Source organism: Microtus ochrogaster, chromosome 7 (genome assembly GCF_000317375.1).
Source record: "Microtus ochrogaster isolate Prairie Vole_2 chromosome 7, MicOch1.0, whole genome shotgun sequence".
NCBI classification, from domain to species: domain Eukaryota; kingdom Metazoa; phylum Chordata; class Mammalia; order Rodentia; family Cricetidae; genus Microtus; species Microtus ochrogaster.
The window spans coordinates 12,907,177-12,930,438 of NC_022014.1; the positions used below are offsets into that span (position 1 = coordinate 12,907,177).

The 23,262-nt window shown below is 45.2% G+C and overlaps 1 protein-coding gene across 2 annotated transcripts in view; it reads left to right on the top strand.

The window, feature by feature from the left end:
• Positions 1-23,262, top strand: part of Snx29 (sorting nexin 29) — a 442,208-nt gene that overhangs the window by 337,797 nt on the left and 81,149 nt on the right. For both annotated transcript variants that reach the window (XM_013347415.2, XM_026780573.1), the window contains 2 exons: positions 1,707-1,762; positions 5,402-5,483. In XM_013347415.2, coding sequence (XP_013202869.1) covers positions 1,707-1,762; positions 5,402-5,483 — 138 coding nt within the window. The remainder of the gene's footprint in view (positions 1-1,706; positions 1,763-5,401; positions 5,484-23,262) is intronic.

A 23,262-nucleotide genomic window follows, 5' to 3' on the forward strand; every position in this document is an offset into this window, starting at 1 on the left:
CACCCACCTATGTTCTAAGCTATGAGCCCAAGCAGTTTGTTTATTACTTAACCAATGAAATCAACAGATTGATATATGACACTCCCACATCATGGCTTGGGGCACATTTTATCCTCAGAATAACCTTGGGAATGTCAGTATTGTCACTGTTAACATGTTGGGGAGTTGAGCTGCTTTGCTAAACCACCTGAGGGGAAAGGTGGTTTATCCTGGGTCATATTTGCAGGGACTTTGAAGTCCAGCATGGTGAGGGGGAATGCCAGAGTACCTGAGATGAGAAGCAGTAAAAAGGAATGCTGGCTGGCAGGCTTCCCCAAGCCATTTCCATTGAGGATGGGCCTTCTTCCTCTTGGTTGTGTGACTTTACCTGGGGACACACGGACAAATGTCTGTTCTTCCCAGATGGGGGCAAAGCAATGATTCTACCTGTCTTGATGATCTAGTGAATTTATTAGGGTTACTTTCAGGGACATGGCTGACTCAAAGGCAGCTGACTAAGAAGACCACCTGGCATGGGTGGTAGCTCACAGGAGTCACATCCCTTGGAGCTCCCTGGGTGTTCAGCTGGTCAGAGGATCTACATGCTTACATAAAACTTGGACAGAGCCTGAAGATCTGATGTGATGCTTTCTGTATTTGCTTCCTGAGTCTTTTGAACACATTGACTGCCTTCAGACAAGTCCTCACAAACACACTGGTGTGCCTTACCAGTCTTCTAGATGATTCTGAATCTACTCACCACTGTGTATCTCAGAGAACTGATTTGCTTACGGCTGTGGAGCTGGGAAGAAGGGAGGCACTGAATTGGCACTAAGGCATTTAGGTCAGGACCCAGGCTCCCTCCCGCTCTTGCTCAGCCCCTACAGCTGATGGAACTAAATGGATTTTGTTGACAATTTCTCCTTACATCCCCACACTCTTCTTTGTTTCAGATGTTTTCCCTTTCTTTGTTTACATTCTTAAAATCCTAGCCCACTTTAATCAGATGGCAAAAGGAAGTCCCTCACCTTGGGGGTGGGATAACATGGTCCTCTATTTAGCATATACTGGTTTGGGGATCCCATAGTCAGAGCAAAGTTATTGTAAGTCCTTGTGCCAGCCCTGATAATTGATCTCTATCTCAGGCCAGGGTTGGGACTAAGGGTCCCTGAGGATCACTTGCTGTTGGTACCTCCTGGCCATCTCACTTGGCTTTGTGGCATGTGGTTAGGACCCAAGCAGCATTAGTGGGGGCCATTGTGACACTGTTTGGTTCTGTCACCAATCGTGCTTTCAGCCAGGAGCCTTCGTGTTCTTTCTGCCTGCAGTTTCACATACATTATGGGAGTAGTGGCCTTTTGTGCTTACATACTGGGTGTGATATCTGTGATACTCCTCACAGTGACAATAGATATTTTTTTCATTGCACAGATGATATCTTGTATCTCCAATCCTAATTAGTCCTTTATGGCTCCAAAATTACATGCTTTTCTATGCCTGTGATTATCTCAATAGGATTAGCAGTGCCTTTTCTGTAAAGATAATTGAGACCTCACATGGCAGCGTGTTTTTATGACTGCAGCATCATTCCCAGTCACCTCTCCATGAAATCTTACTGTTTTCCAGTGGCTGCTTTCCCCCTCATTCTGAGAGACAAGTTTTTGGTGAATGTGCAAACTGTGCTAACCTGTGCATTCTTCCCTCTTCTTCCTGTTTCCCAACTGCAGGTGCATGGAGATTTGAGCCAAACATCTGAAGACCAGAGTTTGTCAGATTTTGAAATGTAAGTTTATGTATGTGCTCTCGAGAGGCCCTCAGAGAGTGAACCCTGTTGCTAGCCTATGTCCTGAAGTCTGCAAGGGATGGCAGAAACGTCCATGAGGTGCACACAGAACCCCTTTGGTTATAGACCTGGGAACATTTGCTGAGGTCCAACTGTCTAACATACTTGATTTTCCCATGGGCATTCAAGATCATTTCAGTTTTGACTTGACATTTAAAATGGGAAGGTGTCACATAGAGTTTTAACTTGTCACCCCCGCTAGGCCATGGCCAGCTAAGGAGGAGCCGAGGTTCCTTTTGCACAGGGCCCACACTCTATTCTTCACTGTGCTGCTGCCCCATGTACCATGCTTTTGTCTGGCCCACTCATAATAATAACATTGCTGTGGTGTTGACTGGCTCCGATTCTGTCTGAGGGCTCTGCTGCTAACCCCTGAGGGGGCAGTCATTCTTCAGATACTTTCTGTTTTGGGAATTCATAGTCCCCTGAGGCTCCCAAGGAACACAGGGCCAGAGAGAGTCTCCTCCTTTCCATGTGGTTGTGGTCAGTGTAATGAAGGTCCAGCCTCTCTAGCTTTAGACCCAGGAATTCAAGACCAGGCGGACACACAGTGAGTCTCAGCAGCAAAGATCCTGCCTCCCTATGAGAACAGTCACTCAGAAAGGCTACTTTAGAGCATGGGGAGGCAGGACACTGGAAAAAGCATTTCGTCTAGAGTTAGGAGACCTGTGTTGAAATCTTAGGTGCTGGTCTTACAACATTCTGACCTCATGTAAGCCTAGTGTCCCCTTCACGTGGGGTGAAAGTCCTTGAACCAATTTTGCAGGGTATGTTAGCAGCTGGTGTCAGACTGCAGACAGCACAGGGCATTGGGAGCCCCATTTGTCTTGGGGCCTGCCATGAGGTGGGTGTGTTAGATAAGAAAAGCAAGGACAGGGAGAAAATGATCTAAGTTAAAGATGACCTTGACACTTCAATGTATACACCCCAACCACAGGGCCTTAAAGCACATGATATAAAAACAGGCTAAAACACAGCCAGTCCTAGGATAGCAGTTAAGCTATACACTATTTCCAATATAGAACCACCAGAAAGAAGGTCAGTAAGTAACTGAGCTTTAACAACATTATAAAGAAATTAAACAGAACATAGCTAAAGATACAGATACAAATAAAATACTCACTTGTGTTAGTCAGCTTTTATTACTATAGAATTACATTTTTATTACTTACAGAATTAAAAGGGTTGTTTTGTAGGTTTCAATTGGTGCTAAGGCAGACTTTTAGTTCTTGGGCCTGTGTTGAAGCACCATATCAGGGCTGGCAGAAGCTGCCTACCTCATGATGCTGGGAAGCAAAGAGAATTAGGGGAAGACTGTGGCTCCACAATTTCCTTCCGCTAGACTTCCTCTTCGGATCACAGACAGGGGACCGAGCATTTAATACATGGGCCATGTGGATCCAACAGATCCAGCTAGAACAGGTTTCTTCCAAAATACACATGAGATATTCTCCAGATTAGACCATGCCTCAATAAAATTTTAAAACTGAAATCACACTATTTTCTTTGCCATGGCAGAATAATTTGTGTAATTTGTCCCTCTCCTGTGGTGAAGGGGGGACTACATCTGTTTTCTCTGTTCCTTTGTCACTCATATTTAGATAGAGTTGTGTCTACCAGGTCCTACTAGATACTCATTCCATGAATACATGAGTGGTCAGTAGGCGGATAGGAGGAGGGCGAGAGGACCAAAGAGCTGGTGTCCAGGAGGGAGTCACATAGGCAGTCACTTCCAACACAGTGCAGTAAATGGCTTGGAAAAAGAACTTGTGACCCAGTCTGGGGTCATCTGCTATGGCCTTAGCAATTGGGAAGAGGAATGGAATCAGGACATTGCTCTTCTATACCCCTGTCTTGGTGACAGAAAGGTTCTGGGGTGCTCTAGGCACAGGCACAGTTTTGGAACCTTTGCATGAGAAATGCCGTTGGGTACACAGACCAATTTGGAGACTCAGTATTGTTGAGTGTGCTTTGAACCCTGAACACATGACCATTCATGGCTTATTGTCCTCTGGAAGGAGGGCACCACCGTGGCCCAGAGCTTAGAAGTGCCAGGGTCACAGGGCTGCTCCCCTGAGGGTTGTGGCGTGTGTGTGCGTGTGTGTGTGTGTGTGTGTGTGTGTGTGTGTGTGTGTGGTGTGTGGTGTGTGTGTGTGGTGTGAGGATAGATTGCTTTTCACTCTGGTGATTGTGAAATAATGAAGGTCATGAAGTCTTCAACAAACCCTGGCATCTTGGATTATGCTACAAGCCCAAGAAGCTGATGGCTTCTGAGCAGGAATGCTCAGGATAAGCCCCTCTCCCTGGGTAGCTCTGTGTGGAGGCAAGACAGGGTCTTTCAGAACGGGCACCGTGCCTAGCCAGCTGTCAGGATGTTCCTGAAGAGCTCAGCCGTAGCTCCCTTTTCAGGTGGGTGGAGCCGTGGTGGGGTATGCGTTGTGTGCCTCAAGTTACCACGGAAGGCAGAACTGTTATAGAACCAAAATACCGTCAAGTGTGTCTAACCCGTTCTCGGGGTGGAGTGAGTCAGTGTGAAGGAAAGCACGGGCTGTGCAGTTGACATCCTCAGGAATGGCTGCAAATGGAACCCAGGCACTGGCTCGTGCTGGGCAAGAGCTCTACCATTGGCCTGTGCTCCATGTAGTTTAGTTTAAATCTTGCTTGTCCCAGTTAGCTTCCCTGTCGCTATGATAAACACCAGAACCAAAAGCAGTGTGGGGAGGAGGAAAGGACTTCTTTGGCTTATGTGTTACTGTTCTTCATCCAGGGAACTCAAGTCAGCAGCTTACAGCAGAAACCACAGGGGAGCACTGCTTGCTAGCTTGCTTCCTCTCCTCAACTCAGCCACCTTCCTCACACAACCCAGGACAGCTACTCAGGGCTGCACTGCTGAGGTAGATGGGCCTCTGACTTCAGTGCTCTCGGGCCAGTTGCATGGAAGCTCTCCTTTAGTCCCTCCTCCAGGTGTGCCAGCTCAACAACTGCAATGAGTCTGACTGCAGTACGCAGTGCTGTAGAGGAGTCACAAGGGGGCGTCTGAACTTTTCTAATTTGTTATTTTCCCTTGTCCTTTTCTCCTCCAAGCTCAAGCAGTTGTCACTCCCCAAACCATAGATGAGATCAGGGCCAGAAATCAGGGTAGTGGATAGTCACATGGTTCCATGGGGTACTCCGGAAACTGCGTGCTACTGTGAATGACCTCCCGTGGCTTCCTGACTGTTCCTCTATCAGAGTGGTGACTGAGCAGCAGATGCATCCTAGGCCAAAGTCACTTAGCTGATTAGAGCTGAAGACCAAGCTCTTTCTCATTCCAGAGTGTACACTGCATATGTAAATTTCAAATACATGTACACACACACACACTCACTCATTCATCCCTTAAACCAAGGTCCTTAGAGATAGTCTTCTGAGGTCTAGTGATAATTATTAAACACATCTTTATCTCACTGTTAAGTATGATTTAATTTGTTGTATAAATGACTTGTTTGAAATGCCTTTTAGAGGAGAAAATAGTCTCTTGGCCTGTTTTTTTTTTTAAATAAGTAAAAATGGCCACTTTCATCTCTTTATTCTGGTCAGATCTAATCGGGCGCTGATCAATGTTTGGATCCCGTCTGTGTTTCTCCGAGGCAAAGCAGCCAATGCATTTCATGTGTATCAGGTAAGTACCTGGGTTTCATGCCGACATGTATTCTGTTTGTGCCATGGTGCTTTGCATGCTGGCACTATTTGTATATCTGCAGGATCTGCGCTGATGAGGTCAGGTAGAAGGATGTGCATGGAGTCCTGTTGTTGCCTTGTGCTGTTGTTGCTCTGTGACTTTGCCAGCTGTCTGAAGCTTGATGGCTGTTCCCCCGCAGCACCACACACCCATTCTTCTTGTCTGGCTTCAGCCAGGACCTGGTTCATGTCTCATAGTCCATCTTGAGTCACAGGCCTGTGGCTGAATCTTGGGGTGAGGGGTAAGACTTTGATTTTCATGGCTGGCTCAATTTGGCTCTGTATCAGGGTTGGCAGTGATCTCACTCAACCATGTGTCTGAGAGTGGGAAAAGGACCCTAATAAAAATCAGACTATGCTTTTGTTGTTTTGAGACAGAATCTTGGTACATAGCCTAGGCTGACCTCAAGCGTGCAAGTGTGTGGATTTCAGGTGTGCCACCATGCCCAGTCAGGTTACACATTGCAAATGAAAGGGCCCTTTTTCTGCAAACAAACCTCAGAAGTGTCCAGGCACTGTTTGCATGAGTGCTTCAGAGTCGAGCTCTGCGGGATCTGTGTGCTCTGGAGACAGTTTTGCAGGCAGATTTGTGGGGATTTAGATGTGTATGTTTTAGTTCCATGTGTAGCATATGCATTAGCCCTTGTCTGACAGTGCTTCTGGTTGGTATTTGGAAACATTTTAGGCAGCTTGATGCAGTGTTTTCCATGTCACTGATAATGGATAGAAATGACTTATTTAAGTAATGGTACCACTAGGAATTATTTATAAGATTTTTTAATGCATGTTATTTAGACTTGAGGTAATTTCTAGAGAAGCATATAGAAAATAATGATAAAAGCAAAGAGAAAAATAGAGCAGGGTTGGATAGCTCAAAGGGTTTAAAAGGAATGAGCAGAGACTGTATTTATTATGAGGTCCAACCTAGTCCTTTCTGGTGATTTGAATTTCCTGCAGGCTTCCTGGTGGCCATTGTGAAAAGGAAAGGCAGTTGGTTATTTTGAGTAATTAATCCCATTGCTAACAACAAGAAAAGCTGTTAATTCCTCCCAGAGAGCTAAAAAGAAACCTCCACACGGGGCTTCAGAGTGAGGAAGGCAGGGACCGATGATCCTCCTCTATAAGGCAACTTACTGTCCACTTTCTAAGGATCTCCTTTCCGGCAGCACAGCCACAGCCATGGATGACTGCATGCCTGTGAAGAGCCCTGTGTGGCTCTCCAGCAGAAGTGTGCTGTGTCCCACCACAGCCACTAGCCACACATGGTCGTTAGATTGTGATTATTAAAACCAAATAGATTGAACACCTGTTTGCTGGCCATACTGGTCATGTTTCAGGTGCTCACTGCTGTATCTGTGTTGGCCTTGGTCACACTGGCCATGTTTCAGGTGCTCACTGCTGTACCTGTGGTGGCCTTGGTCACACTGGCCATGTTTCAGGTGCTCACTGCTGTACCTGTGGTGTTGTTTCATGGCAAGGATAATGTCTCTATCAGAGTGGAAGCAGCTTGAGAACTGTGCCTCCCCTGGAGGGGGACAGCAGGGTCTCTTGTTGCTAGTTTAGAAGACAGTGTCTGGAGTTCAAATGACAGAGCTTTCGGGAGAGCATTCCCCTATAGTGCTTCTACTGCTTCTAGTGCAGGGTGCCTAACTGTCTAGCATTACAGTGTGACACTGTCATCTACAAGGTGTTGAGCCACAGTCATACCTGTTTGGAACACGTGTCCTGAAGGCTGCAGGCTAGACATGCCTGCTTCCTCTCTGGAGGATGTCCCAGCTTTATGCCCTCCCTGTCCCTACTTGCATAACACAGGAAGCTGGTTATTGACACCTTTGGCCAACAACAGGTGTCATTTGTTTTCCCTATGTTTATTTTTGCATTTGCCTTTGCGTTATGACACAATTCTGCTTTCTCATATATGAAGTACAATCTTTAAAAATAAAATTTAAGTAAATTGGAAATGAGTCAGCTTAAAGAATAATACTAAATTCACAATAGTGAATAGAGCAACAGGCTAAGGATGATGCCAGATGGGAACATTGGCATAGGAATGACTAGGCTAAGTTAGCAATATAAATAATAATTACCAGCTGCAGGTATCCTACTCCCACGCTGATTTGCATGCTATGAGAATTAGCTCTGTCAGTGCTCATAGCAACTCTGCGAGGTAAGACACTTTTATACCTGACTCATGATAAGGAAACAAAGACACAGAAAAACACATTTAATGACACAACTTTTTAGCTCACACTGCCACCCCTAACAGACTTTAGATTTAGTCTCTTTGTTTTAGCTGCTCTCCTAGTGCTGTGATAAATGCTCTGAAAAAAAGCAACCTGAGGGAGAAAGTGTATCTCTGGACCATCTCTGTCCCACCAGCCAGCTCTCAAATAACCACATGGAGACTTCTTATTAATCATGAAAGCTCAACAATAGCTTAGGCTTGTTCCTAACTAGTTCTCATAACTTAAATCAACCCATATCTTTTAATCTACATTTTTTAAAGTGGTTTGGTTGCCTTTATTCTGTATTCCCCATCCTGCTTCCTCTCTGGCTTAAAACTCTCTGCATCTCCACCCTTCTTCCCAGCATCTTTTCTACCCTGAAAATCCTGCCTAACTATTGGCTGTTCAGATTTTTATTAAACCAATCCAAGCAACAAATCTGCACAGTGTACAAAATATTGTTCTACATTTCTCCCTCTTTGTCTAAATAAAAAGGAATGGTTTTAACTCTAACATAATAAAACTATAACAATAAGAACAATTATCAGGTAAGAATTACATTTACAATGTCCAATCCATTTGTATTTGGCATATTTGTAGAAAATACTTCATTGCTTATTTTATCTTGATGAGTCCAAAGCTCTGTACTTAATTAATCTTCTCTTATAACTAAGGAAAACTGCAACTATAAATACCTACTCTTTAACTCCATTAATGACCCCAGAAGGATATAATATTACCTTAGTAGACAGGAAATGCAGAGCAAGCAGCTTTCAAAACTGAAATAAATGACAGAAACATCTGACTGCCAAGACAGTCACCCAAGGTTCCTCTGTAATGTTGGGGCATCCATCTTTGGCTTACAGGCCTAGATAATCTTATAGACTTTTTTTTGTGAAATAGATATTTTTGAAGGATTGTCCTATCCTCTCTTGGCAAAGTTTGGCAGTCCATTTTCTTTGTGTCCTGTCAGTCCAGTTTGGCCAGCATACTGTCAGCAGCCAAGGCAAGGGCAGATTCTTGCTCAAATGGCTAGCTTTTGCCTTAAAGAAAGCGTATTTTTGTATTGGAGGGTCTCTGATGCCCATTGTCGTCTCTAAAGTAGATTGGTACTGTCACCAAAAGCCTTATGTTATTAAAACATCTTAAATGACACAATCTACAGATCCATGAAGTGTTTAAAGACCACCTGTCTATCTAAAATATATCTGTTTGACCTTGAGAGCATACCTAACATGGCTATAAGTTTGATAGTTAATAGATGACTAACTATTAGCCTGTATTTATTTTCCTAAATAAAATTTAAAGACTAATTGCCTTAAACAGGAATAGAAATTTATATATAGTATAACAAAAATAGTCTTAAATTTGTATTAGTATACAAAAATCCATACCTGTGGCAACTGTACCACCTGGAACCGTGGTCGGGCAAGGGCCTTGGGATTAAAGAACACACAGAGACGTGGGTCACTCTTGAAGCAAGAATGCGAATTTTATTATGTTCCCTGCAGCTTGTATAGTGCTCTCCTTGACTAGTGGCCACACTCTAGCTCTGGGGATTTTCCACTGCAGGCCCACCAGAAACCACTTTCTTGATGTCAGGAACTCATGAGGGTTTTGTGCTCAGAGCAGCTGCAAGCATAGAAACACAAGTTGTTTTCTCCAGTAGGCAAGGGGTCATAGAAAGTTCAGAGTCTGGGGGTCTGCAGCTCCCAACATGTACCGATGTAAAATATTTGAGACTCGTGGTTGTTTAAAAGTAGATTCAACAATCCACACTTTTATCTCATCATTTTATCCTATATTCCCATTTTTTTCTTCAGAAAGAGCTCTTTGAATATAATTCCTTTGTTTAGCTTTTTTTTCCTGACTGTGACCAATAACAACTTGTAACCAACTCCCCTAAATGATGAGAAACATCTATAAGCCATCAAATGACCAAAAACCACCTACCACATTTCTTGGGAATGTGGGTGTCATGTCCTCCAAACTGCTTCCTGTTGTCTGGGGTAGTAGAATCTTTAGGAGACCCTAGACAAATTGGTGTAATTGTCAAGTCTTGAGAGAGTTAGCTGAATTATTTGTTTTCAGTCTCTGTGTAATGGAAAAGCACAAGACTTATCTGCAGTCCTGGCTAGAATAGTCTGTGAGGCTGGACCATCTCAGCCAGCAGTCCTGAAGATGTTCTGGATGCAGAACTCTGAGGAAACTCTACCAGAAGCACCCTGAGAGGCTGGATCACGTGGCCCACCTGTTTTCATCAGTAGATCTGGTGTTCTTGCTCTGAAAATACATAGACTTTCAAAGGTAACATATATATCTGCATTAACACAAGTATGGAATATATGGTATGCACAAGTCACCTAAAGAGAATTCTGTGTTTGAGCAGGTAAAAGGCATCTGTCAACTTTATAAGTCTGTTTGGGCTGTATAAACAACTGTAATATAAATCTCCATCCATAAGAATGGATGGCATGTAATAATAAGTCATGGAGGACTCTAGCCAACAAGATTTATCATGTCTCATCTCGGAGCCTTTCCCGTGTCAAGGGATCAGCTTACATGTTACTGTAGTCTGTTTTGGCTTCCTCCCCCATGTGTGTTGCCAATATACTCAGGAGGTTTCCTCCAATGAAATCTGATCTTTACTAATCTGGACGGATTAAAAAACAATAAAAGGATAACATCTTCCCTAAAGCAATACTGGCTTCAATTTTAAAATTAAGGAATTTCTAAAGTATTTAGGCTGGTTTAATGCACCAGTTTCTTTCATAACTGCATGGCTGCAGCTGTTGTTTGCTTATCTGCATTCAAAAAAATTTAAGGTCAGTACAGCAGCATGCAGGACCCAGACTCCCTGTAAAAAAAATTTAAGGTCAGTACAGCAGCATGCAGGACCCAGACTCCCTGTATATTTTCCATCCTTATGTGGCTTATATTTTAATTACATTACTGTCTCTTTAAAGACTTGGTAATTTTTAAAATATTTTTCTATGACTATCTATACCCATTTTTTTCCCTTAAGCCTATGCACATTGTTAAACACACTATAACCTGTTTACAGGGATTTTCCCCTGTCTGAACCTGATGTACTGTGTATCTGTAACCTTTTCTGTCTGCATGAGCAAAGCCTTAAGCCCACCACATGGCTTACTGGAGGCTCAAGCACACAAGCAGCTGAAAGGAGAGCTGTGTCTCTGTACTGCGACTGGCATGAAAGACACTAGACTACGAAGCCATGTTTGAATCCCTTTCTGTGTGTCTACAACCTTTTTTGAAGCTCTCTCAGGTCTTATGTGGATATATGTGCCTGCTTTGGGCACCATTTGTAGTCTGACTTTTTCAATCCCACCAGCCATCTCCCACATAGCCACATGGAGACTTTATATTAATTATGAAAGCTTGACCCACAACTTAGACTTGTTATAAGTAGTTCTTATACCTTAAATTAACCCCTATCTTTTAATTTATATTCTTTTAAGTGAAAGAATATAAATTCTTTTAATTGACTCAGTTACCTTTATTCTGTACTCCCCATCCTGCCTCCTCTTCGTCTGACTGGTGATTCTTTGTGTCTCTGTCCTTCTTCCCAGCATCCTTTCTGCCCCCCAAATCCTGCCTAGCTATTGGCCATTCAGCTTTTTATTAAATCAATCTGAGTGACAATCTTCACAGTGTACAAAAAGGTAATTCTACAACAGGAAAGGGTTTCTTTTGGCTCACATTTGCAGAGGGATACAGTCCATCAAAGCAAGAAAGATGTTACACTGGGCAGGGATGAGAGGCTGGCTGGTCACAGTGTGTCTGCACTTGAGATGCTGGGAAGAGCTGCTGTGTTTTAAAGCTTGAAGAGCTCAGTGGCCTACTTCCTTCATCAAGACTCTGCCTCCTAAAGATTCCACAGCCTTCACAAACAGAACTATCAGTTGGGGACCAAGTGTTCAAATGTATGAGCCTGTGGAATACAATTTGTATTCAGATCACAACGTAGAATCAATTTCTTTAGGAGCTCTAGAAAAATGGTTAGTACAGCTGCTGATTCCAAAGGGAGGGGCCCAGCCTGGCTCAGATTTGCTGCAAAGAGAGCCACCTGAATCTCTGAGATGATGGGAGGCATCTGGACCTCTCCAGTGTGCACTAAACACACAAGCATGGATGCACAAAAGCCAGACAGAAGCAGTTTGCTGTCTCACAGTGACCACTCCAGGCATAGCAGAGGGTCAAAGTTGCTCCCTCAGGACATATTGTTGGTGTAATATCAGGTCCCCAAAGCCTGCCTGGAGGAATGGCTTGGAGACTGTATTCTCCAATTATAAAGGCTGGAAGGCAAATGGCCTGCATTCTGCATTGCAGAGGTGCTTACTCTCGGCCCCTGTGCTTGTATAAATTCAGAAAAGGATTCTAGCAGGAGCCATTATGGGTTCTCAGGAGTGCAGTGAGCATTGTAGCAGGAGCCATTGTGGGACCTCGGGAGGGCAATAAAACAAAACCAACACTGGCTTCCAGTGTCTTTCCAGTTTACTGTTTTTCATCCTGAGGATATTTTGCACTGTGGGACCACTGATGTCTGACCGCCACCAAACAGTGACCAGAGACAAACATTGATGAGTCAGATGGGAAACAAACCCACACTTAGCTACCTCAGTGTGCCTGTCCTCCCACCACGTTTTCTTGTCCCCCCTGCCCTGTTCTTTCTTAGTACTCAGTTGTGTCTGCGGTTTGATTTCTCCTCACTGCCACGTGGTGTAATTAAGTTCGCTGTTGATCGATTAACACATTTCTAGAGTGTGCATCTGCAAATGTTTAATCTTGTTCTCCAGGTGATACCCCAACTTCCAAACAAGTTGAATATCTGTGCTAATAATGGTCAACTGAAATGTTTAGAGCATAGTATTGGACCTGAAAACAATCCACAGTTTTGTTTTCCCCTTGACAAAAGCTGCAGCTACTACATTGACAGGAAATAGCACATCAGCACGTGTGCTCCTGGGCCCGCGAGTCCTTCCCTCTAAGCTCACCTGCATTTGCTGCCTATGAGAGATTCATTCAGCCTTTGATTCCACTCACCAGAAGCTTGACCCAATTAGGATTCCATTGTACAATGTTGCTTTGTTTCAGGGAGGTTTTTTTCTTCTAGAACAGCCCTTTTACCTAGAGGCCATGGTATTGTTACGGCTGAGAGGAAAGGTGGTGCCCTAGGAAGACTCCCTCAGTATTTGAGCACCTGACCTCCCTACTGTCCCAGTCCTGCCAGAGAAATGTATGTAGCCAGAATGTTAAAGGTTTATCCAATTGAGCATGTTTGTGTGGAGGATGCTGGGGGATTCTGTTTTTTGCCTCTATCAGTAATAAATCACAGGCACTCAGTAGGCTATATGGGGCCCAGGTGGTCTGGAAGGGACAGTGTTTTTAGACTCCAGGCTTTAGGTTTCTTGTCTTCTTTCATCCTCCTTCCTGAGGTGATATGCCTCAAGTGTCTTTTATCTCTGGCTCCATCTTTACGCAGCTTGTGGCTCTGCAGAGAGAAGTGTCTGCTGAGTAAGACATAGCTGAGCTGCATGCAGAAAAGGAGGCTGCAGTACAGAAGCACTGGCCCTAGAATGTGACATTTCATGGTTGGGGAAGGACTAACCAGTTCTGAGGCTGGAGCTCCTTCCTCCCACTTGTACCTGCTTCCACCTGTTGCGTCTGCTGTGACTGCGGTGGTCTGGAGAACCTACTGTGGGCTTGCCATATGGTGAGCATGATTTCTGCAGCTAGTATCAGCTAATTGCTGTAGACCATGAAAAACCCTGTGCAGTCTCTATTTCTAGAACATCCCTCCCACAGCACTGAGTTCTAGGGATTGCAGCACTTAGACTCCAGCTGCTCTTGGAGCACTCAAGCCTCCTAGGAAGTCTCTTTTGGTCTCGGGTGTCACTGTTAGTTTTTGTTCCTGCTTTTGTCTTTACAAACAGGAGGGCTTTTTCCTCTTTATTTGTATAATTTAATTGCCCCTAAGCTGATAACAAAGGACCTGCTATATGCCATGCCTGTGGTTAACTTCTGCAAAACTGGTGGTGAGTCACACTGGCCACTGAGCTTTGCTTCAGTGACCTGATATCTTAGTGGGAGGCAGGAGCTGTGGGTGAAGCAGCTGTATTCTGCAGGAGCAGGGAGGGTGGCACCCACAGCATCACACCCCAGTTGCACCTTAGTGTGTGTGCCTTGCCACATGTGATGACAACATATAAATGCTGAGCACATGTGATTGTGTGGACATGACCCTTTAGGGTCCTCACTTTACCAAATGACTTTGGTCATGTTCCGATAATGAAAAATCTTGATTGGCATTCAGTTTGTCAAACCTTTCATGCCACCTTCCCAGGGAACAAAACTGTCTTATTTCTGAGGGACCTAGTGTCTAGAGGGTGGGTGGACACACAGGACCTGTGTTTGGATAGCTGCAGAGCAAGGGCAGTACCTGTAGAAGGTTCCCAGGAGCCCAGGAGTCTTTATGGGAGGTGAGACCTGATGTTGTGGTACCTTGATGCTCACTCTCATTTCATGCATTTGACACATGAATTGGACACTACTGTCCTCAGGCCCTTGTGTCAGATGAAGTGATGGTGAATCATGGGTTGAGGAACTTCCTCTGAGTCAGTATCAACATCTGACCTTGTTGCTCTCAGTGTCCTTCCCTTGGAACTCCCTACCCACCCACCTAACCACATAGGCAAATGCCATGGATTTGTTTTGGTGAAGCAGTCTCAGTAATGGAAGTCATCTGAAGGAGGGATTCTCAGCCTTCCCAATGCTGCAGCATTTAATATAGTTCCTCATGCTGTGCTGATCCCCAACCATAAAATTATTTTTTGTTGCTACTTCATAACTGTAATTTTGCTACTGGTATAAATCATAATGTAAGTGTCAGTGTTTTCTGATGGTCTTGTGTGACTCCTGTGCAGGGCTGTTTGACCCCAAAAGGAGTCTCGACTCACAGGTTGAGAACCACAGCTCTCAAGGTTCTAGTCCCCCATTCCTCACCATCCTTGCTAACATAGCAGCTGGTATTGGTCACAAGGTAATATTCTCACAGTTGCAAAGTGTACTGCAAGACTGGATTGTGGACTTGCTGAGTCCCCAGGGCCATGAGAAATCAGTAAGGGAGGACTTCTTTGGTCACCAAGTGATAGAGTTTTCAATGTATTCTCGGTTAGAAAGATGTAGTCAGTACCCCATTTCGTATTTAGAAGGCTTAAGGACATGTCCTGTAAACAGCGACAGAGAAGTGGACACACCTCATGGGTAGGTATCAGGCTTAACTCCCTTTTGATATTTGCTTTTTCTTGGTGAAATCAAATGCAATAGATTACATAAAATCAGATCCCCAGTAACAGGGAGCAGAAGGTGGAAGCGTCAGGCTACCAGAGTGCTCTGCTGTCTCTGAGTTCCTCTGCACCCACACAACCTTTTCTTCCTCTTATAGAGTTGTGGGCACAGATGTCAGGCCAGTGACCTGACAGGTCATGGAGTTGACAAAGTGGTTGGTCATGGGGATTCCCTGCCTGCCCTGTTCTTCCTTCTGTGCCCTTGGCTGAGTGGTCCCAGTTCATTTGCTATGTATATGGTTTGGGTTGGCAAGTTGGGCTTGGGATTGGGCAAGGTACAACTGTGTAATTATTGAATAACAGGTATCAGAGGAATGTCTTCAGGAGAATAAAAGGTACAACCAGCCACTCTTGGGGATATAGTGCTGGGAATGAGGAGCAGGAACATGAATGTGGAGAAGAGAGCCACAGACATCCACTTTTCTCACTGCTGTGACCAAACACTTGACAGAGTAAACTTCAGTGTAGAGGGTTCATCTGGATTCCTGGTTTAGATGCTATGGTTCATTATAGGAGGGAAGGAATGTGCCTCAGTAAGGGTTTCTCCTGCTGTGAAGACATCATGACCATGGCCACTCTTATAAAGGAAAGCATTTCATTGTGCTGACTTGCTTTCAGGTCAGAGGTTCAGTCCATTATTGCCGTGGTAGGACACGGTGCATGCAGGCAGACTTGATGCTGGAGTAGCTGAGAGTACCACATCTTGCAGGCAACAGGAAGTGATCTGAGATACTGGGGTAGCTTGAGTATAGGAATATGGAAAGCCCACCCCCACATTGACACACTTTCTCCAACAAGGCCACACCTCCTAATAATGCCACACCCTTTGGAGGCCATTTTCTTTCAAACTACCACATTTCATTCCCTGTCCCCCAAAGGCTTATAGCCTTATCATAATAAAAATGCCTTTGGCCCAACTTCAAAAGTCCCCATAGTCTATAGCAGTGTCAAACTTACTGAGAAGTCTAAAGTCAAAGATTCATATAGTCTCTTTGTAATCACATGTAAAATCAAAATAAAAAAATAGATCACATACTTCTAACATATAATGACACAGGGAAAGAGAGTATAGTGAGGAAATACTAGACCAAAGCAAGACTAAAATTAGCTGGGCAAAACTCCAAAGTCTGTGTCTCCTTGTCTGATGTCAATGTGCTCTTCAGATCTCTAACTCCTTTTAACTTTGTTGACTGCAGCACACTTCTCTCTCTTGGGCTGGCTCCACTCCCTGTTAGCAGCTCTTCTCAGCAGGTATCCCAGGACTCTGGCATCTCCAATGTCTTGGGGTCTCCAAGGCAGTCCAGGCTGCACTCTCACAGTGTCATGAAATGACCTCTCTACTAGGCCTCTGTTCGGAGTCACCCTGACACATGCCTGGCCTCAGCGGCACATTCCATAGCCCCTTTCTCTTATCTTTAACTCCAGAACTATGTGGCTGAAGCTGCCAAGTTCTGCCACTTACAGGGACTGGAACATGGCCTCTTTGTCAGTTACATCTTCACCAGTTTTCTGTTTTCCTCCACTGCCTAAGTTTGACTATCCTGAAACTTGCTCTGTACCCTAGGGTGGCCTCAAATGCAGAATTCCAACAGCCTGTGCCTTCTGAGTGCTGGGATTAAAGGCATGCACCACCATAGTGGGCTCTAAGCTTTTCTTTAGTTCCTTTTCACAAGTTGGATACTTAGCTGGGTGGGATCTTGCCGTGAGGTCACCACTCCCTTTATTCCATTTCTTAATCCGTTTATCTCCTTGAACACAGGATTTAGCTCTATTCTATTTTTCTGATGCTCCTTTTCTCTATCTGTACATTTTATATTTTTATTTACTCAGCTTGTTTCTTTTCATTATAAATCTTCATCAGAGTTAACACTAATAGCCACACAACAGAGTCTATTCTAGGCTGTGTTGAGATTTCCTCTGCCAACGGAATTAATCCAAATGCTTCACTTTAGCCTCAGGCAGACTTTTTGGACAAGGGCAAAAACAGCCACTTTCTTCACCAAAACATCACAAAACTGGTATCTAGACCACGTATTATTATTTTTCTCCTCTGAAACCTTCTGGGTCCGACAGTTTAAATCATTATCAGCTCCACTATCTTCCATGCTATTACTAGTATGGCCCATTATGCAGTGCTTAAAGCATTCCACTGCCTTCATAACCTGTAGATAGAAGTTTCTTCCTTGGTCCCACAGCCGTTCAGACCCAACGAAACACACAGAGGCTTATATTTATTATAAATTGTTTGGGCTATTAGCTCAGGATTATTATTAACTAGCTCTTACAACTTAACCCATAATTCTTGTCTGTGTTTAACCATGTGGCTTGGTACCTTTTCTCAGTAAGACATTCTCATCTTGATTTCTCTGCATCTGACTGGTGACTAACTCTCTGCCTGTCCTCTTCCCAGAATTCTCTTAATCTGGTTACACCACCTCTATTTCCTGCCTGGATACTGGCCAGTGTATTATTAAACCAATATGAGTGACAAATCTTTACAGTGTTCAATAACATTATCCCACAGCAATAGCCCAAACTCTAAAAGTCCAAATTCCTTCAGTTAAAAGCATGTTTGGGCCTATCACAGCAATACCCCAGGCCCTGGTACAAACTTCTGTCTTAGTTAGGGTTTCTGTTGCTTTGAAGAGACACCAGGACTACCCAACTCTTATAAAGGAGTTATAATGTGTGCAGGCAGACATGGTGCTAGAGAAGTAGTTGGGAGTTCTACATCTTGCAAGCAACAGGAAGTGGTCTGAGACACTGGAAGTAGCTTGAGCATTGGATAACTGAAAGCCCACTCCCACAGTGACACACTTCCTCCAACACACTGCACACCTACCACAGAAAGGTCATACCTCCTAATAGTGCCATTCCCTTTGAGGGCCATTTTCTTTAATACTACCACAGCATGGCAGCTGAGGCATCTGGAACTTGTCAGTGTATGGTGGAGGGAGCTGGCAGTAGCTCATCACACAGCTGTGGCAGACAGGAAGCCTAGGGCTAGGACTAGAAAGTGGTCCAGGTTGTAAGTCTCAGAGCCTCACCTCTAGTGACTCACCCCCTTCTGCTATGCCTTCTGTCCCAAAAGGTTCCATGCCCTCCCCCAACAGCACCACCAAGTATTCAAATACCTCCTGTGGTACATATGTTCTGCCCTGCCCCAAACCTAACAAGATTCCAGCTGCAGGGTAGCTGGCAGTACTGCTGTATTCAGGATTCCCTAAGTATCTAAACACATAGCTCAGGGTATGAGCTGGAGTGTGTCAATTACAGCTGAAATAAAGCCTCATTAAGGCGACCTCCCTGAAGCTAACATAGTCACCACAGGATGTAGCTATAGTCATGTCCAACACACTTTAGTTTCAGACCCAGATGCGCAGTATGGCATATGCTGGAATGGGACCCTGTAATCACAGGAGTGTGTCGCGGCCCTTCTTCCCCACTTCCTGCTCATACACAGCACGGCAGTTGTTACAGCCTCTCCAAGAGGAGTTAATGTAGTCACAGTGGCCTCCTGGCAGGAAGGGTGACATTTGCTCTAGTTTGCTGTATAGTATGAGGCCCAGCACCTGTGGCTGGCAGACCTTCCCTCTTGTGTGGTCACCTCAGTACATGCTGCTACTTAGGTCCAGCATCAGAAGTCCTGGTTCCATGAGCCCCTCCTTTCTAGGGATACAGACTCATTGCAGTCATTTCTGGTTCCCCCACACCTGCTTGAGGGCCAGGGGCAAGGAAGAAACTTTGGAGACCTGAGATCACTTCTTTTCTCTTCCTCCTTCCCCCTTTTCTTGTCTCATTTCCTTTCCCTCTGGCCTGTTGTTTCCCCTTCATTATCTTCTTCCCTCCCTAGCTTGCTCTGCCTGGTCTTCCATTATCCCCTCTTCTGATACCTTGGCCTCCTTCCCCCACTCTCTGCTGCTCCCTCCCACCCTTAGACCTTGACACAGAGAACTCCTAACTCTTAAAGTACCCCGGGCAGAGAAACCTAACCGGTCATTTGGTAGAGTGGCTTCTTGGTGTGTTCCCCTCTCCCGGTATGACGTCAGGCTTTCTCAGCAGAGCTCTTTCATGGGGAGGACTTAGGGAAAGCTTGCAGGCCCTTATTTCTCCTTGTAGCCTGGACTGCATATGAACGTTGCAGTACACATTGTGCCTTCTTGCGAGTGTTGCTTTAAATTACTGGATTGCCCTGTGGTGGGGCTATTTCCTTGTGATTACCTAGTTGCTCCTGTTAGTACTCACTGCGACTTGTCCTCGTGCAGATTTCAGTCTGTTTGTTTGTTTGGTGGGGCCCTCATTTTGAGACAGAAGTCCCTTCCAGCGTCATTGTGGACCTCTGCTGTAAACACACCCAGCCTCCTCAGACTGACCCAGACAGGAAAGCAAATGAGTCTCAAGCCACAGCACACAGGAGATGGTGTTTGTCACCTCGGGGTTTTCTTGCTATAGAAAGTTGTTTTGAGAGTAGAGTGGGAAGAGGGAATTGTTCTGTTTGAGTGTGGTTTTGGACAGTCAGGGTGTGACACCTGCATAGCCTCTGTCCTCCATGTTTCTAGGGCTTCCTGCTGCGCTTGCTATCATTGCTATTCCTGAGATTTGGGGCCTCCTGTGCAATCAGCTCAGAAGTCTGCCCTGCTCGGGGACAGTACTTTAAAAACCTGCCTAACCTGTCTGTTGTCTCCCTCACTAGACTGGAGTTTGAGTTGGGGACAGGGAGAGTGAGAGGCCAGGGAGAGATGCTGCTCACAGGTCTGTGGCTGCAGGACAGCACTCCTATCCAAGCAGTGTGGACCTGGACCTGCAGTGTGGGAGCTGCAGCTTACTGCAAACAATGTATGTTCTTTAAGTTCATTGTCCTGTGTTTGGCTCTTTGGAGAGGCTTCCTTAGTGTGGTGGCTTGAAAGAAAATGGCCCCCAAAGGGAGTGGTACTATTAGGAAGTGTGACTTTGTTACAATGGGTGTGGCCTTGCAGGAGGAAGTGTGTCACTGTGGAGGCAGGCTTTGAGGTCTCATATATGCACAAGCCACACCCACTGTCTCAGCTCACTTCCTGTTGTTTTTGGATCAAGATGTAGGATTCTTAGCTCCAGTACCATGTCTACCTACACACCACCATGTCCCATTATGATGTTAATAGACTAAACCTCTGAAACTATCAGCCATCACCTTACTTAAATGTTTTCCTTTATAAGAGTTGTCATGGTCATGCTGTCTCCTCACAGCAATAGAAACCCTGAGCAAGACACTTGGGGAGCTGTGTAGAAGGAACAGCGGTAGATCCAGGACAGGCTCCAAAGCCACAGAGAAACCCTGTCTCGAAAAACAAAAAAAAAAACAAAAAAAAAAAAAAAAAAAAAAAGGAACAGTGAGCTGCATTCCCGCCTGGCTTCCGCATGGTTAGCTTTACACCCAAAATAACAACACACAAATTGTATTCTTTTAAGCACTGCCTGGCCCATTAGCTCTAGCCTCTTCTTGGCTAACTCTCACATCTTGATTAACCCCTAATTATACATTACATTTTTAAATGAACTACACAATCACAATACCTTAATCAAGATCAGAAATACATATACATATAACAAAATTGACCTTAAAATCCATACCAATGCAAATTATTCATATCTAATCGGAGCTGGAATTTGGAATTAGGATTGGTGATGGGAAGAAGAAATGCTTTCAAATGATAATCAGAGTTTACCCAGTGGGGAAGATCCGGGTGGCAGGGTAATTTCTAAGGATTCAGTGTCATCAAGACTTTTGCTGTCTGTGGAGCTGCTGAGGACTGTCAGTTGGCACACTGCACAGCCATGCTCTAGTAGATCTTGATGGGCAACTGCAGGCCAATGTCCCTCTCAGCAGATGCCCCAGGAGAAAAGGCCCCTGTCCCCTGGATGACACTGACTCAGTGTGGGTGTGGTGTCCTCTGTAGCCACAGCTCCATGGGAGAAGAGGGAGTTCATTCTGGGCTCTCAGTAGCTGGCAGAGTCGAGACCAGAGAGTGAAGACTTGCTCCCATGCTAGCGTGGTAAGTACAATAGGATGGCACCCACAGCTCTCAGCCTGCGCTCAGGTGGCCCAGCTACTGTCGGCACAGCCCCTAAGTTTAGGTTTCCTGTCTGACTTTTCTGTGACTCTAGACTGAGTCGTATGTGGGCTGGGCCTGCAGCCTCCCAAGATATTGCTTGTGCAGATGGCCAGTGTTCAGGTTCAGCTATGTGCCAGCTGTTTTCCACCGACTCCAGTGCCCAACACAGGCTAGCTTGTTACACCTTTGCTAGATTGGTAGCTGGATGAGGTGTTGTAATAAGACCCAGGTCTCTACTGAAGCCAGACCCTGGACTATGCTTCTCCCATTCTTGTATGCCTGATGAACCGCCTCCATCAGAGTTCTCCCTTTAGGCTTTTTATCAAGTTCTTCAACTCCCAGATTCCCATCTGTTCTTGCTGGTGCCCACTGTTTTCACTGATGCTTTAGACTTCGTTGAGTGCTTGTCACAGGACCTGCCCTGACTGGAATGGCTTTCTTGTCCTGAGTATTTTCCTATCTAGTGTTACCAAAGTTTAGTTTCCATGGAGCCCAACAACAGGGAGGCCCACATATCAGCTGCCATGACCAGACTTTCCCAAGATCATCTTTGCATACTCAGCACCTTAGATGAGTGGGCATGAGAATTGAGGCTAAGCAGGGGCTTTTAGGCATGTCGAAGATAAAGTTAGGGAAACTCCTTCTGTTCCTTAGGCATGTATTGGGTCCTGGGGACACACAGTGAGCATCCTAAATGTGGACTCATAGTGTTATCCTCTTTAATGCTAGGTCACTAAGGGTTGTTGGGAGCATCTAGCATAGTACCTGAGGGCCTTCTGCATGGATGGAGATAACCCAGCGAGTAGAGCTGCTCCACACTGAGATGTAGCTGTTGTTGGGTCACTCTCCATAAACATACCATAAAAGTCTTAGAAATATCTTTTCCTGGGGCTGGAGAGATGCTCAGTTGGTAATGAGAATGTTGGTGATAGGGGTCTTAAAGATCTGAGTTCCATCCTCAGAACCCATATAAAAATGCTGATGTGTAGTGTGTTCCAGCACTGGGGAGGTGGAGACAGATACAGCCCTGGGGCTTGCTGGACAACCAGCTTAGCCAGCTTGAGGAGTTATAGGCCTGTGGGAGTGTGGGAGACTCTGCATGGGAGGGGAGATGGAACAACAACTGAGGTATTGGTTGTCCTCTGTCCTACACACACACACACACACACACACACACACACACACACACACACACACCCTTCCTCTCCAATCAAGAATTAAGAACCAGGGCTGCCCTAGCTTCAGTCCAGTTAAATCTGCATTATGATTCATGTACCTGCCTGTAAGGGCTAAACTGAGCTGCTTCCTGAAGTTCACCAAACAGGTGCCATCATGCTGACACTGCTCATCTGCAGGTGTTGCTCAGCCCAGTGCTGATCCTAAAGTCGCAGGAGGCAGTGTGTAGCAACTGTCTGGAGGCAGCCTGTGGCAGTTCAGATGTCAGCTCCTAGGGTTTGTGTTTATGTGATGACTGCTTCCCTGAGGCCTATGGCACAGAGGTAATTATTATTTTATTTCTGGGTTTGAAGCAATAGACACATGTGGTGGTGAATAAAATGCCTTCTGGCTTGGGGGAGCTTCTCCGTGATCCATCTTTGGACCTTGAATTGGGCCAGCCTCGGAAGGCCTTCACATCATGTTCATCTCTGAGCCATTGCATATACCATGAGGCCTGGGGGATTTTTTTTTTTTTTTTTTTTGGAGCTGGGCTTTAAGAAGTCTTGGTTTCCTAATGAAGTAGAGAAGGTGGAGCTGTTGCTCCGAGCTTTGCATCTCTGTCTCACCCTCTCCCAGATACAGAAAAGCATTTCAAGCCTAACCTTGAGAGGTTATCTCCTTGTGCTGCCAGCAACCTCCCCCCGAGAGACTGTGAATCACAAGCTCCGTGCCAGGCCTCCCAGCAGTGTGCGGATGTCAGACTGTTTCACTGTCTAGAACTAGGAGAGGCAGCTTGGTTTGGCAGCTGTGTGGAAGCTCTGTTCCAGGGCAGAGAGACAAGGCTGTGGAAGTTGCATCCTGTGGTTATTGGAGTC